We start from the raw sequence: 15944 nt of genomic DNA on the forward strand, positions 1-15944 counted from the left end.
TACTCAAATTAATTTCTTTTAGGATAACTCGTTTATTATATAACTGTACTTTTATGCATTATATGTTTATTAATCTAATATTATTTTGATTCTGTCAATCGGGCTTGTTGAATTTCTCACCAACACGAAAATGCTTATTTTTAATTTTATTACGCGTGGATTTATTTTTGTTTTTTACAACTCAGAAATCTATGATAAATAATTTCAAAACTAAACGTAATTATTAAATGATTATTTATAAGTTGTAAAAACGATTTGAATTCTTAAATATATTTGAAATATAAAGTTTAATTTTATTTTATATTAAAAATAATTTTATTAAATTAAAAATAAACGTAGTCATAATTAAATATATAATTAAAAATTTAAATGACATTTTCTTTGATTTGTGATGTTATTATCTGCAGAATAAAATAAATGATCTCCACCTCATGACCTAATTTTCAAAGGATAGATTTTTGTGTTAATTCAAAAAAATCAAACTCATATATATTTTTTTTTAATACAGAATTTATTTACAAATTTATGATTGAGAAATAGAAAATGACATTCACAATTTATAGATACTAAATGTTTGATGACACTTGGATATGCCGCGAAGAATTTTTGTATTTTAATTAATGAATGTCTATAATCGTATTTATTTCAATTATTTCCAATTATTTTAATATACTGCATTATATTATTTAAATAATGGCTAAATTTACTGCTATTTAAAATACATATTTTCAATTGTAATAATATAATGGAATAATATGTGGAAAAGCATTCATTTGTCATGGAAAATTTATAACAAATAAGTTGAATTATGATGCAACAACATTTTACAAGTTTAGTAGTAATTATTTCATTTAATATTAGATAAAGATATTATTTTACCTTTTTTACTCTATTTTCGAAATATTAGGTATTTGTTAATAATTGTGTATTGTTATGCTTAATTTTTATTTATATTATTTCTAGAAAAGTAATAACATAATGAGTTAAGAAATTATTATTTGAATATGTTTACTAAAATAACGAACTTCTTATATTTGTAAAAGTTTCTAATAGAATTTAGTGAAAGTTAATAATATGTATGTTAAATTATTTTAAAAATAACTTTATATTTCTAATATTCATATTCTACGTTCTTTATCGGTGTTTAGATTTTCTATTAATATAATGCAATTTTAAATAAATTTGGAGATTTACAAATTTTCAATTTTATTTTTGTTTGCATAAATTTATATTTTTAATTTTATTATAAGCTTTCTAGGTTAATATGTGGGGTATTAGTTTAAATGTGTTTAAGAAACAAATGTTCGAAAACTACTTATCATTTGCTGTTTTCATTTAAATTTCTTATTAGTGGCGATTTATAATTATTAATAATTAATTAAAAAAAAAAAAAAAAAAAAAAAAAAATATTAAATAAAACTTCTAAATAAAATAAAATTTGATTTTTTAAATTTTACTTAATATCTTACTCTCAAAATTTTAATCGGGCGATTGTCAAAATTACGGAACTTGGAAAATTATTTAACAATAGGGTTCTTTAGAATCTACTTACTACTTGTATATGCATGAAAATTACATTACGTATGGATATAATTATTATGATATGCACAGGTATTACAAAATAAATTAAAACAATGATAATAATTATTTTAATAACAGTATTTCGTGAGCTCGTTGTCGAATTTAGTCATAAAAATACAATGAAAGTAGGTACTATGAATAATTGAAGAAAAGGATGTAGTTCATCGGGATGTCATATTTTTCTCCTTACAAAACGAAGAAATTTAGGAATACGTTGCAATCGTCAATGATTTAATACCTATAATTTACAATGGAAAATGTAGATCATTTCTTACATTGATTTCAAGGCAATGCCTAATTAGATATTTGGCGCATAGAGGAACGACGCGATTAATACGATAAGATGCAGGAAAAAGGCGAACGCACTAAGTGAAAAGAGCGCATGAAAACAAAAGATGGACACTCATGGAAAAGAAGGAAAGAACAAAGGAAGGGCAATTAAAGTGCGCGTTTCCCGAAAAAAGGCGATTTCACGGGATCGTCGACTTGACATGACAGCGACGCAAAGCAAGACAATGAGTCGATTATGTACGCATCGTCGTCGTCGTCGTCGTCGTCGTCGTCGTTGCCGTCGATATTGTTGTTGTTATTGCCGTCATTGTAGCCACTCTAATCTATACGGCTACACTGTCTTCATTGTAATCCCAAAATCCCCGCATACATGACAGGTGTTGAAACGATGCTTAGAGCCTGTGACGAGGTCAGTTAACGAAAAAAGTCGAGCTGCACTGTTTGAGATCGGATAAGGAGTTTCGATCTCTTAAATCCCTATTAGGCGGCTACTGTTCTTCGATCTGTTGCTTGTATTTTTTTCTAACATTTTCTATTCGTTGTTATAGTATTTGGCAGATTTCCGTTTTTGCAGTCTGTAATGCTTCGATGATTCTTTGTTATCTGTTGTTTAACACCTACCAAAGAAAATAAACATATCACCGATATTTACATAACAAACTTCAATTTTCTTATCGTTTTTGAGTATCAAATATAATTCATGCATATAAAGTTTTAAATATAAATTCATAAATATACGTTTTATTAAAAGCAAGGAAGCTCGGAACTTTTACGATTGATTTGTAGAGAAGGAGATTCGGCTGATTTACGAGAATACGAAATAAAATCAAAATATATTGTAAAAACCAATGCTATTATTAACATTTAATTATTAAGAAATCGTTTAAATAATTCAATTTTATCAACTATTCGTAATCCTTTATCTAAACGTTATTTTAACAATCGTTTAAAATCAATATTATTAATATTGAGTTAAAATTTTCCAAACAAATATTATATATTATACTTATGATAATATTGATTATATTGCCATTACGAATCATGGTAAAATGAATTTTATCCAAGAATAATGATGAATGAATCAATAGTCAAACGATGATTTTCTCATCTCACACACGTTGAACGTAATATAGTTAAAATAATAACCTTTCGTCTCTACTTTTTCTATTAACATTCATTTAGCTATCATCTTACGCGTCATTGTAAATTCTTTTTTAAATTTACATTCACAGTTACCGCATTGTAAATTAAATTTTGAATAATGAATTAACTTTATGATTTATTCGATATAATAAATCAATGCTAGTTATTCTAAATCTTTTTAGAAATATTAAATTTAAAAGAAATAAATTAAGTCTTCCGTAATTATTATCGATCGATGCAATTAGTATGCGTAACTCTTAGCTATTTGAGATTGCTCATAGAGGACGGATTATTTGTCAAAGTCAAATCGACTCTAACCATTAACAAAAATTAGCTATGATTATTATTATTATTATTATTATAATTGTGACAAGTTATAATTGCTACAACAAGTACTTCTTACTGCGTATTTATTGATATTGGCGTATAATTATAAGAAAATTAATGAGCATAATTTTTATTTATTGGAATATTAATTCGCTTAATAAAACTGAAATACTCGAATCTCTTAGAGATGAAGTAGATAAGGTACGAATGCGAATTTTTTTTCTCTTGCATAATAAGAAGTAAACGTTAGAGTAAGATTTTTCCAGCATACAAATCTAGTATTCTCAAGACTATTACGATAATAAAGTGGAATGAACGTGAAATTACTCGGGTTTCGTGAACTATTTTATGAATTTGAGATAACAATGCTAATCATTTATACGCTTAACAGTAATTTGCAAGTGAGGTGGCCGTGTTGAGGTGAATCGTTTACAAGAAGTAGAAAAAGGTGAAAAAGTCGAGGGCGTGACGCACGTGACTAGGCACGGTGTAGCGCCATAACGGAACGCGAGAATGAGAGAAATGAGCGTAATTGCTGACACACTCGCTTGAAGGATGGCGTAGGAGAAGGCTCCTCGTAGTAGAGTAAGATGAAAGAGTTGGAGGACGAGCGACGGTGAGGATGATGAGGAAGATGAAAATGAAGAAGTGGAGGAAGTAGAGGAGGTGGACGTCGCGGATGATGAGGAGGATAGAGGAGGAAAATGTGGAAGAGGATAGGACGTGCGATGGCAGCACAGCGAGAAAGCAAGTGACCGAAGCGGAGCTCTCCAGGTGAAAGCGGCAGCCGGTCGAACGATGAAGCGGCCGTTAGGAGAGGCGACGGCAATTCCGTAGTCTCTCGTCAGGCGAGGCATCGCGCGGTCGCGCTCACACCCAAACCCGCGGAGTCAGCCGCAGGCCTTGCCGAGGAGGAAGGAAGTCAATAGCCGCGCGAGAGGGTCCAGGTCTAATGAGGGTCTCGCTGAGATGAGCGAGGAGTGTGCGGGTGTACGTCAATGTGCCTCCTCATTACCATGCGCTGCCTCGTCCTCGGGATGCTCGCGAGCGTCCTCCTCGTCGTTGGGGCACGCGACCACAGCGACGGGGAGGAGGGCTCGCGGGTGGCGGGCTTCCTGGGGAAGCTGGCACGGCTCGAGGGAGCCAGCCGCGAGAGGATGGCACGGGCACGGAGATTCAGCAGCCACGAGCAGGGCCTGATGCTGGTGGAGGCCCTCGGCAAGAGGCAAAACCTCAGCGTCGCTCTCAACGATCACCGAGGCCATCACTCCTCGCAAGAGCATCTCCATAACGGGATCATGGAGATGCTCGGACGAAGTACGTTTCGTTTTCTTCCAGCCCGATTGCCGTCGTCTCGTCTTGCTTGATTACGATTTCCTAAAGGCCCATGTGCGCCATCCATGCTCGGGCGACGCGCCTTTACCGCTCGGCTCGTTTACTCGAGTCGAGTCGATGGTCAACGGATTTTGAATAGACGAGTCAGGTGTTCGATATTAATCGGGGGACTCGCAAGTCCTCCATCGTTTTATCATGGCCATTGAGTGGATCAATGGCTCTACCGGTTACGATTTCGAGTCGCGGGGGCCATAAACGTTCAGCAAAGAAATTTACTTTTATTCGAAAGCCATTCTCTTAGCCATTCGAAAACCATTGGACAACCCGTCCAACAGACGTGATCTCGATGTGCGATTTCGTTTGCGAAATATTTGTGTAAATCAGTTGCTTATGATATAATACCGTTAGATGTATTTCGCGTTAGTGTAGCTGTAGTCGGCAACTACGAGATACAGCGCTTAAGGGCAGATTTTAATTGTGATGGTAAGAATGGGATGATTTACGGGAAGCGAGATGATAAAGTATCGTTAAATTAAAATTGTCCAATAGTTCATATTTAGTGAAGGAATGTAATAAGGGTATGTAATAAGCGCATTTTTATCTCCGATTCAACCAATTAAATAAGTTTCGTGATTTCACGTGGAAAATATAAACAAAACAAAAACAAAACAAAAAAAAAACAAAAAAAAAAAAAAAAAAAAAAAAAAAAAAAAAAAAAAAGAAATGAAAAAAAAAAGAAAGACAAAATAACCAAGGCAGCAAGATGATGCTTCGGATACTTTTGTTTAAATTTAATTGTCAACGCGAAGTAGAATTTCACAGCAAATTACCTGAAAATTTAGTGATGCTAAAGTAGAGCAAGAGAAAAGCGTTAAAATTAACACACTATTCCTGAAAGTATACCAATGAGACAGTCGCATTCGCTTAAGATGGATCTGCGGTAACCTGACACTGTAAAACATAAAGAAAAAAAGAAACAGAAGAAAAGGAAGAAGAAGAAAAGGAAGAAGAAGAAGAAAAGGAAGAAGAAGAAGAAGAAGAAGAAGAAGGAGTGGAGGAGGGGGGGGGGGAAGAATAAAAGAATGAGAATCGGATTTACAATCGACGGGAGCTTTAATAATAGTCATTAGCAATCTGCCTCGGCATTGTCCTTAAGCCAATGTCATGCCGGCTATGAAATTTTCATTTTAATCCGAAATGAGAAATGAGTCAGTGAGTGGCATTTCGGTCGATCCGCCTATGCACCGCGCCACTAAAATTACAATGAAGGAGGAAGACATTGATAATGGCGTTGGGTGCGCGTGGTAGAGGGGAGTGGATAAAGAGAGGAAGAAGAACTTTCACGCTCGTTCGTGATCCGAGTCCTAAATTTCACTTGCTAGGGAGTCGTCCCGTTCGGAAGGAAAGTGACTGTACGAGTGCGTTGCGGCCGTCTGGACATTCGTTTACTTGGCGAAACAGAGCAGACACGTAGACCGTTTTGTTTGTTTGTGTGTGTGCGCGCGTGCGCGTGTGCGTGTGTGCGTGTGCGCGTGCGTGTGTGTACATTTGTTTCGCGCCTCGGTGCTCCTCGAGTCCTGAAAATACCTTGAGAAGATTTTCCTAGGCTATCGGAAAAATCGGCTTTTCATGCTCCCTCCCTCTCCGCCACCTTCTCCCAATCGAACTGTTGTAGTAAAATTTTTAGAGGTGAAAAAGAAAAAATCTCAAATACAATAGCTCGCGCGCGTTAACACTACAATGCTTCGCCTGTAACTATTCGTTCTATTCATATCGATGTCATCGATTAGTCCATCCATTATTATTAATATGTTTCTACTTGAAATTTCTAATTGAAATATTCGTATTTTATATGCTACGCGCCAATGCACAATTAAAAATGTTACGAATTTTATTATGATTTAACGAAACGTGATTATATTTCACAGTAGATATATTTCGATAATTTTGGCATTAAAAAATCATTTATAAATACTTATAATAAAAATTTTATGTAGTACTACTCTATCTCTTTCTTCAACAATAAATGTCTTCTCAATTGACGTTCACTTGCCAATTAATAGATTTATAAAATTTTATACTAATTCTGTCTTTTTTTTCATTTTATCTTCACTTTCTTTACTCTAGAATAGATAATAAATGATCTGATATCGTAAAAGAGCCATCATACGATTTTACATTGAGATAGGAAATTCAATATTAAATACGAGGAAGCGGTATTATCATTTGTTATATACATTTTCCGACGCTACTAAACTCTTTAAATCCAACTTTTTAACGTATCAGCGGAAATTCTATTTCTAGGACTTAAAAATTTATGCAAACATAACGTTTACTTTCATTTTTCTTTTTATCGAATATGTTTTTAAAAGCTCAATGCTGTAAAGCTAATATCGATACAATGTATGAGCAACACGAGGCAATATTACAACGAACGTTAAGCTTATGTACTTATAAAGTCTATTATCATTAAATGCTCCTCTATCCTTGATAATATAAAATCTATAATATAAAATATAAAATAATCGATAATAAAATGTCTTATCACGATATCAATTTCATATCTCATAGAAATCATTACCTACACATAATTATAATATCTACACACGATTGTATCGAGCTACGACTCGTCGTGTTGTGTGCGCGACGAATGTTGACGATTCTTGGCACATTCCCTTATAATTGTTCCTCATTCATCGATGATTAATATCCTTATTAATTGCAGTGATTCCGCAGACCTGCAAGTACAAGGGCGCGAAATTCGAATGTGGACTGAGCATCAGCTGCGTATTGGGAGGCGGACGACCCGTTGACCTTTGCTCCGGTGGTATGATTTGGAGTTGTTGCGTCGACGACGACGATATACCGGACAAGATTCAAAAGCCAAGTGTTGGCGTCCTGCAGAATGCCAGTGAGTTGACGTTTTTATCGTATTTGCGGTAATATGCGAAATTTAGCGATTTTTCGTATAAGTACTTAGTAATTAAGTGAGTAAAGCTAGTGCATTTGGGAGAAGAGCTAATCACGTTTTCACGATTATATTCGTATTTACATTGATAAAGGCTTAATTGCGAATTAATGGCATTAATTAAATAATGAATTGATAGATGGTAGTCTGATGGCTCATTTTGCGTCAATATATTTTAGTCGATATTGCTATTTTGAGATAAAAGTTACATTGGTCTGTATATATTTGACATTTAGAACGATCCAAGGTATTACATGTATTGAAATTAATTTTTTTTTTCACTCGTAAAATTATCGAGGAAATTATGATAAAGACTTGTGAATATAATTTTCGTCATCGATCTACGTTTAATTGCACTATACACGTCGAGTACCTTACATGCTTTATGTGAATATGCAAACATATTCGGTGTTTATCGCATCGTAAAATTAATATCTTCATCTTTAGCGTTACCGATTGAAGAAATAACATTAAATAAAATGGCCGAGAATGTACATTCATTTGTTATTTTATTATACAATTTGATTTTTATTACACTAAAAATCAAGATAAATGGTCTGAATTGCAAATACTGTGCCTAAATGGAAAATGGACGGCTATAAAGTATGCGATTAATTAACATCACGAATCGTTTAAGGGTTTTACGAAATATAATACCGTTAGCATAATTTTAATTATTGATAAGTCAAAAATTTGTCTAATTGTAATGATACGCGGAATAATAATAAACTTATTTTGAGAAGCCCATTCAACTTACGCTGAAGGATATTAATTTTACTATTAAATTAAATATCCTATTCTAATAATATTCATTCCTATGATATTTCGATTGCATTAAATTTTCAATACTTTCAATTCAAATACATAATTTATTGTATTTGTTTCTCAAACAAATATTTAGATGTATAGAGTGTATACTTTTCAAACAAGTTCTGTATAAATTATGAGAATTGTTATAAGAGTTTTGTCAGTTGCGAATATATCTATTTCTATATATTAGAAGTTTATGTAAATTTTCAACAAACTATTGTGTTAATATAAAGTATTTAATAAGAAGTAAAATTTTTTAATTTAGAAACTACATTTATATTCATGATTTGTACAAAACTTAATCAAATTTTTTTATTAAATTATAGAATTAATAGCACTACAATTTTAGGCATTCTCATTAATTAATAAATATTTTTCAATTTTATTACTATAAATAAATAATAGTTAAACGTATATTTAAATAATGTTATTAAGAAAATTAGTTGTAATTATTTCTAAAATTGTGCTTGCCTTATCCGATGCTCAAATATTCTAATGTACATTTTATCCTACTTTAATATAATAATTTAGTATAATTTTGAAATAAAAATAGCAATACCTGTTATTATTATATTTTAAATTTCCATAAATCATGCAAAAATAAATGATATCAAATGAGCTAAATCTAAAACGTGTGTGACTATTTTTTTTTTTTTTTTTTTTTTTTTTTTTTTTTTTTGATAAATACATGTTTGATTTAGAATATTTTGTGATATTTATCCAATGCATAAAAGTATATGAATTATTATATTGAATTTATAATCACTCAAGTACTTATACAAAAATCTATTAGATTATTATAAAAAGCTTGCGTTTAATTAAAAATACAAAATTTATTTACATAAAAACTAAATATTATTTATAATTATTATTGCTAATATCTGTTTTATATTGTAAAATTAATAGTTAGAATTCAAATTGAAAATTTAAAAATGCCATCTTAAAATCATTTATCAATTTATCACAAATAATAAATTACCAAGTTGTTAGCTTCATTATTATTATTGTTATTATTATTACTATTATTATTATTATTATTTGAAATAGTGAAATTTTTTTAGAATTTCAATAAAACTGTCAAAATTAAGCCATAAAATTGATAATATGTTTTAAATTTGTTTTACGGGGATGAAAGAAATCAAATTATTTAGCGAAAGTACAAATATTATATACCATTGTTGAATTAAACTGTCATTGTATTAAATTAAAATTAACCTATTTAAATTTCATATACGAATAAGAGATTCATGCTTTCATGTTTTAATTTAAATGTTTATAAATAATCCTTTCCCGTGGCTTGTGGAATAATTTTCTTCCAGTAGCTATTTTAATTTAAATCGCTGTCTTAACAAATTATCACTAATGACTAATAAGTTAATTGACTAATTGTTTAAACGTCACTTAATACAATATACTTATTTACCGTAAATAATCAGGACAAAAAAAAAAAAAAAAAAAAAAAAAAAAAAAAAAAAAAAAAAAAAAAATCAAAAGAAAAGAAAAAAAGAACTTGTTTACATATTGTTAATAAAAATGACTTCTTTTCTATATTTCCTTTTTTTATTTTGTATAAAATGACTTTTTATATTACATGTATCCGATTAAATTTTGGCAGTTTTCACAATTACAATAATTTAATCACACGAATAATAAGGTATTGACGTTGCTAAGTGAATTTTGCTTATGTTTCTAGTGCAACATTGTTCATTCAAATAATATAATCTTCTTAAGATTTTTCTTTGTACATAAATTATGAATCGTTGTAAATTCTATTGGTTTTTACCTAAGACTGGAAATGGGCATATTTTCAATTAATTACAATCTACATGGACACGCAATGGAAGAATGCCATAGTAAACGATGGACTTTGTTAAAACTCGAGAGGTTCTTTCCCAATAGTGGAATATTCTCTCCTTTCACGCTACTTTAATATATAAAGAATAATTGTCGCTATGAACGTGAGTTAGGGATCCCGGCTGGTCTAATGTTGAGAAAAATCATAACCCGTGAATTTTATCAAAAGCGAAAATCGGTATATATGGCACTCTTCTTATTCTCTATTGGCTGACGATTGAAATAAATAACCAAAAGAGCGGAGAGCCACGATAAACATGAATGGCTCTGCGCGCAACAAGCCCAAGCTCCGTAGTAGAGATCAAAAATCGAGAGCGAGGTCGTGTGGACGTTGTTTTTGAGTGGGCCGAGCCTGGCACTTGCAGCCTTCAATCTGGGCCTGGGCCAACAGCGTCCCGTCTACCTGGACGACGATGTCAGTGTGTACGGTACCGGGGACGCGCGACCTCCGCATGGACCCGCTTACGCCTCGAGCTCGCACTATCAGCTGGCGACGCAGCGACCTTCCAACTTCCCGGTCAGCAAACCCCAGCCCTCGGACTACCCGGTTGACGACTACGGCGAGGTGAACGCCATCGAGCCACTACAGCTCCAACCCACGAACACCAGATACCGTGGTAATCAGTGGAGGAAGGAGTCATTCATCGTGTTGCACTTGGACATGTCGTTCGGCTACTTAATCCTTAGTCTCGTTCAGTTTTTATGTCATATGTGGCTCCTGATTGTGACTAAACTTACAGACTAAAGTTACACGAGGGCATTCAACACTCCAATTAATGGGCCGTGCGGCTTCATTCATTAAACGAGTAAAAGATTTAGGCGGACAGAGTAGGCCGAGTCAAGGCATAAATTATAGTCGGAAATATGTCGAGCACTACACATGCTCTTTTCGATCATTAAAGTTAAAATGATATTCGTCCTATTTGGTTCAAAGTTCAGCAGCAATGTAAACTAAATTTGAAAATTATCAATACATATGTGATTTGCGAAATAGTAATGAAAAATTTATTCGACTCCAAATTATGATTTATAATATATCTTATTTTAAATATATGCTATTTGTATACGTGTGAATGAACAATATTCCTCGTGCATTTAATTAAAATTAAAGCCATTTTGTCAAAGAAGATGGACGTTAGTAAATTTAAAAATTTTTTCTACAATTGGTTATTTTTCTTTCTTTTTTTGAATTTTGAATTTTGTTTTTTTTCTTTTTTTGTTTTTTCATCCGTCAAATATATTCTTGTTAAGAAATATCGTTCAAACAATTAATGAAACATACTACAAGCAAAATCATTTACCATATTAATCAAGCAGCTTGATCAAGCTAATTTTGTTACAGATTAAAATTCTCCAAATCAAGCTCTTCCTTATTTATAATTAACAAATTTTCACAAAACAACTAATACGATATATTAAAAATAATAAAAATGTAAATATCGATTCGAATGTCTTACAGTTATTTCGTTATGGGCGATATTTATGTTTTTACAAAGTATTTAAATTAATTATTGCTAATTAATACGTAATATAACTACTACAAATTTCAATAAATTTTAATAATTAATATAATTTTACTTTTAAGTAATAATGATTAATTATCATTTCCAGTAGATATTATTATGATTTTAAAGTTAATTCGATTTTTAATCAGTAAAATATCGAGGATATTGATATTATTGAATAAAAACATTTATCATTCATGTAAATTAAAGTCAAATATGAATTTCTATTTATAGATATTTCTAAATATAATTTTTTTTAAATAAATAAAATACATTAAATATAATAAATTAATAAAATAAAATAAAAATCAGTGCGCGCGCGCGCGATCGCGTGTGTGTCACTGTTTATATATATATATATATATGATATTATGCCAATTAAAATTTTTCTGTTGAATATTGCCTCCTTATGACATAAAAACGACAAAAAACGACAGTTTTTCCAGTACCGTAAATAACAAAAAAAAAAAAAAAAAAAAAAAAAAAAAAAAAAATAAGAAAAAAATCTTAAAAAAAAAAAAAACAAAAAACCATGGAAATTACGAAGCACCATAATTAACAATAGATATATGTGATAGTAATCTACGTAATGGACCTTCATCTGAAAGCACACTTCCGTTTGCACCAAGACAAATTTGTTTTGACTGGACACAAAGTTTATAAATAATGTTAACATACACTGGACTCGAAGGAAGAGATAACATTGTATAATTGATGTACAGCGTGTAATAAATTTATAGCACGTGAAATTCTATCTAAAGAGACAAATTTAGATGCTCGCTTGTAAAATGGTTGACTATAATTTAAAGACAGTTTTTTTAATGAACTTTTACACTTTATTGACCGAAGAACAAAAAAAGAAAAAGAAAAGATAAAAGAAATGTGAAGAAACGGTTGAAATTAAATAAACTGTAATAAGTGGACGATTGCACACATAAACGCTTTAATTGCTTCACAATCGCTTGCGTTCATACGCAAAAATTTGCTCTATATATTTTGAATGCTTAATTATGCATTTATCATCTAATTATCTTTTTTCGTTTATTAATTTTTAGGTTGCGGTGAATTATACACGAGAAGTAATAGAATAGTTGGTGGCCACAGTTCAAGTTTCGGTAGTCATCCTTGGCAGGTAATCAAGTTATTACTTATAAAAAGTTGAAAAAAGAAATTTCAAGATTAAAGATTTATAATTGAAAAAAGTGATTTTTATATTAGATTCGAAAAAAAAAAAAAAAAAAAAAATGTAAATTTTATTTTTTTTTAAACAATTATTTTATTCCGAATGAGTAATAAAAAAATCTTTATATATATTTATATATATATAGATCAAGTATAAAATGAAATTTTATCGTACATCACATGTAATTATTCTATATTATTTATCGATACAGGCTCGTATATTATTAAAAAAAATTGAGAAAATTTCCATTTTATTTATAAATTTCTTTTCTTAATGTGTAAAAAAAACAATTAAAAGTAATTAGGATATAATTTGCGATTAAATTGCATTTTGTCATCAATAGGAATGAAATTTGCATGACATTAATATCGATATTATTTAATTAAACATGAAATATACGTATTATGTTTTAAAAAAAAAAAATCTATAAATTCTGATAAATCCATATAAAATAATTAAAATAATTGAGTGTTAAAACATTGAAATAAATAATAGCGAATTTAACAATATTTCTTTTTTATTGCTCTCAATACATATTTTCATAAAAATAATTTACTCTTCTACTTTGATTTAAGATAATAGATTAACACATGATCTCTTTTGAAATTTATCAAATAATAACACAAATTACTGGAATTGGAATTGGAAGAAAGTGGGATATTCTTGCATTTGTAAATTTACGTATTTTGCTCATATTAGTTTATAATGAATTTTATGCTTTTTTTTTTTTTTTTTTTTTTTTTTTTTTTTTTTTTTTTTTATAAATTGACTGTTATACATAATTTCTTATCTATGCACATATATACATATTTTTATGGATGCTTTCTAGAATATAGAAAAGTTATGGATTGATATTAAATATTTATTGTTATCGATCGATCATCAAGGTAAAAATCGTACAAAAAATTTTTTAAATTTAATACTTACAATATTAACGAGTCAAATAAGATTAAGTTTCTTTAATTTAATACTTATAATATTATTTTTCATTAATTCTTTGATATATCTTTCATAATTTTTGTAAGCCATTATACAAATGGTCATATTTCTGCTTGATTGGTAATTATTATTTGCTCATAGAATTTTCAACATATAAATTGATAAATGAATCTAAAATTGCTCAATAATATTTACTTCATCTACTTATGAACACGTACTATTAATATTTGATTCTATGTGAATTTGAATTTACTCATATCTATAGTTCATAATTATATAAAAACGTGTAATTGTACTCTTATTATTATAATACCTGAAATTAATAGCTAAATTACACAAATTTCTAAAAGTACATATTTTTTACTTTATTTTTGTAAGAGTTGTTTGCTCTATAATTATATAATTATCTAAGGGTGTATTTAATTAAAAATAAAATTTATTTAATGAAAAATTTCGTATAAATCAATAATCTATTTTTATTATAAATAAAAATGTATTCTTACAGCTTTATTTTCCTATTTGCTACGTTATTCTGAATATAAAATTAGTAAAATAGTTTATTTCTATTTTTTTCCAAATGATGCTGACATACTCATTACAGCGAGAGGAATCATTACTATGAATTAAAAAGGTCATTTAAGCCATTAAATTATTTTAAAAACTTTATATATATATATATTTAGTATTTAGTATATTTAATTTAGTGTTTAAAAACTTTCCATGTCTCTTAGCATAAAATATTTTGAATTTAAATTTAACGTTTCATTGAATTTAGATACTTTTAATGTGCGTGATTAGGAATTTTTTGAAGCAACATTTTGAAAAATTATTTTAAGAGAAATTTTATTGATTAAATAATATGATACATTAATATCAAATGAATCTTTCACACTTAAACTTTTATTATTTATTTTGTTTTAAATATAGCCAATGATATTTGTCGTCAGTAGAAATATCAGATAAATATTATCTTTTATACGATATTGCCAGCAATATTAGGTTTATTTTATTTCTATGATCATTACAATATCGTGTTTATTTACGCAGTCTCCTTAGAAAACATAGCTTTCGTTTGATGGAATTTAATGTCTTCGTACGAAGAATTTCATTTAATTATTCTTGTACGAAGTTGACTCGACAATGATATTTATTTAGGCTCAGTTAGTCATTGTTAATACTGAATATACGCATATGCGGGAATGTACATGTGAAAATAGATTTTTACAGTTGCATAATAATAAATTAAGAATGAGAACGTTAATTAATACGGCTCCACTAATAAAGTAGTATTAACATAAATTATTTTTATATAAATTAGGAATACATTTAAACGTTGTAATTTTTAAATTGTTAATGTAATGAACGTTGAGCGAAAGGCTTGAAAATCTCCACAACTCTATTGATTCATATATGTTGAAATAAATATAAATCCAACATGCATTCTTTATATCGATCGATTTAAAGTAAAATAAACGGACATATAATTTTGCGCACTGGCAGTGTCAGAGGCATTATATATATTATAGTAAAAGAGCCATGAAATATCTTTAGATATTAAATGTTCAATGTCCTTTAATATTAGGTAATTGCCTATATTAAATTGCGGCCATCAAGCCTACGCGCGGCAAGTATCATTCTTATTAATATTCTCATAAATTTGCCCATTGGGCACAATGGAACATTCGGTCGATCGATATTATAGAAAAATAGCCCCGAGACCGGAGGCGAGAGTCTTAGCGCCAAGGGCGCCAAAGCAGTCGGGTAGAGACGTTGCCACCTAGCATCGACCAATTAATAATCCAAGGCATTCGTGCGTTGTTTGTTCGTGCAGGCAGCCATCATCAAGTCGGGATTCTTGTCGAAGAAGCTCTCGTGCGGCGGTGCCTTGCTGAACAATCGCTGGGTCGTTACAGCGGCCCACTGCGTTGCCACGTGAGTATGACCGCTAACCTCTGGAGACACGAGACTGGAAATTCAACTTGGGATGAAATGCCAATTGGAGATTACT

General features: G+C 30.1%; 1 protein-coding gene across 6 annotated transcripts in view; it reads left to right on the plus strand.

Moving 5' to 3' along the window:
- Nucleotides 1-15944, plus strand: part of LOC105367958 (serine proteinase stubble) — a 34281-nt gene that overhangs the window by 13560 nt on the left and 4777 nt on the right. For 2 of the 6 annotated variants that reach the window (XM_011506828.1, XM_011506829.1), the window contains exons 1-5: nt 4006-4659; nt 7403-7588; nt 10675-10926; nt 12870-12946; nt 15768-15868. In XM_011506828.1, coding sequence (XP_011505130.1) covers nt 4341-4659; nt 7403-7588; nt 10675-10926; nt 12870-12946; nt 15768-15868 — 935 coding nt within the window. In that variant the 5' untranslated portion in view covers nt 4006-4340. Of the gene's footprint in view, nt 1-4005; nt 4660-7402; nt 7589-10674; nt 10927-12869; nt 12947-15767; nt 15869-15944 lie in introns of those variants that run through there. The other 4 variants (XM_011506830.1, XM_011506832.1, XM_011506831.1 and 1 more) reach the window with 3 other exon arrangements.

Source organism: Ceratosolen solmsi, unplaced genomic scaffold, assembly GCF_000503995.2.
Source record: "Ceratosolen solmsi marchali unplaced genomic scaffold, CerSol_1.0 scaffold6, whole genome shotgun sequence".
In the NCBI taxonomy this organism is placed as follows: Eukaryota; Metazoa; Arthropoda; class Insecta; order Hymenoptera; family Agaonidae; genus Ceratosolen; species Ceratosolen solmsi.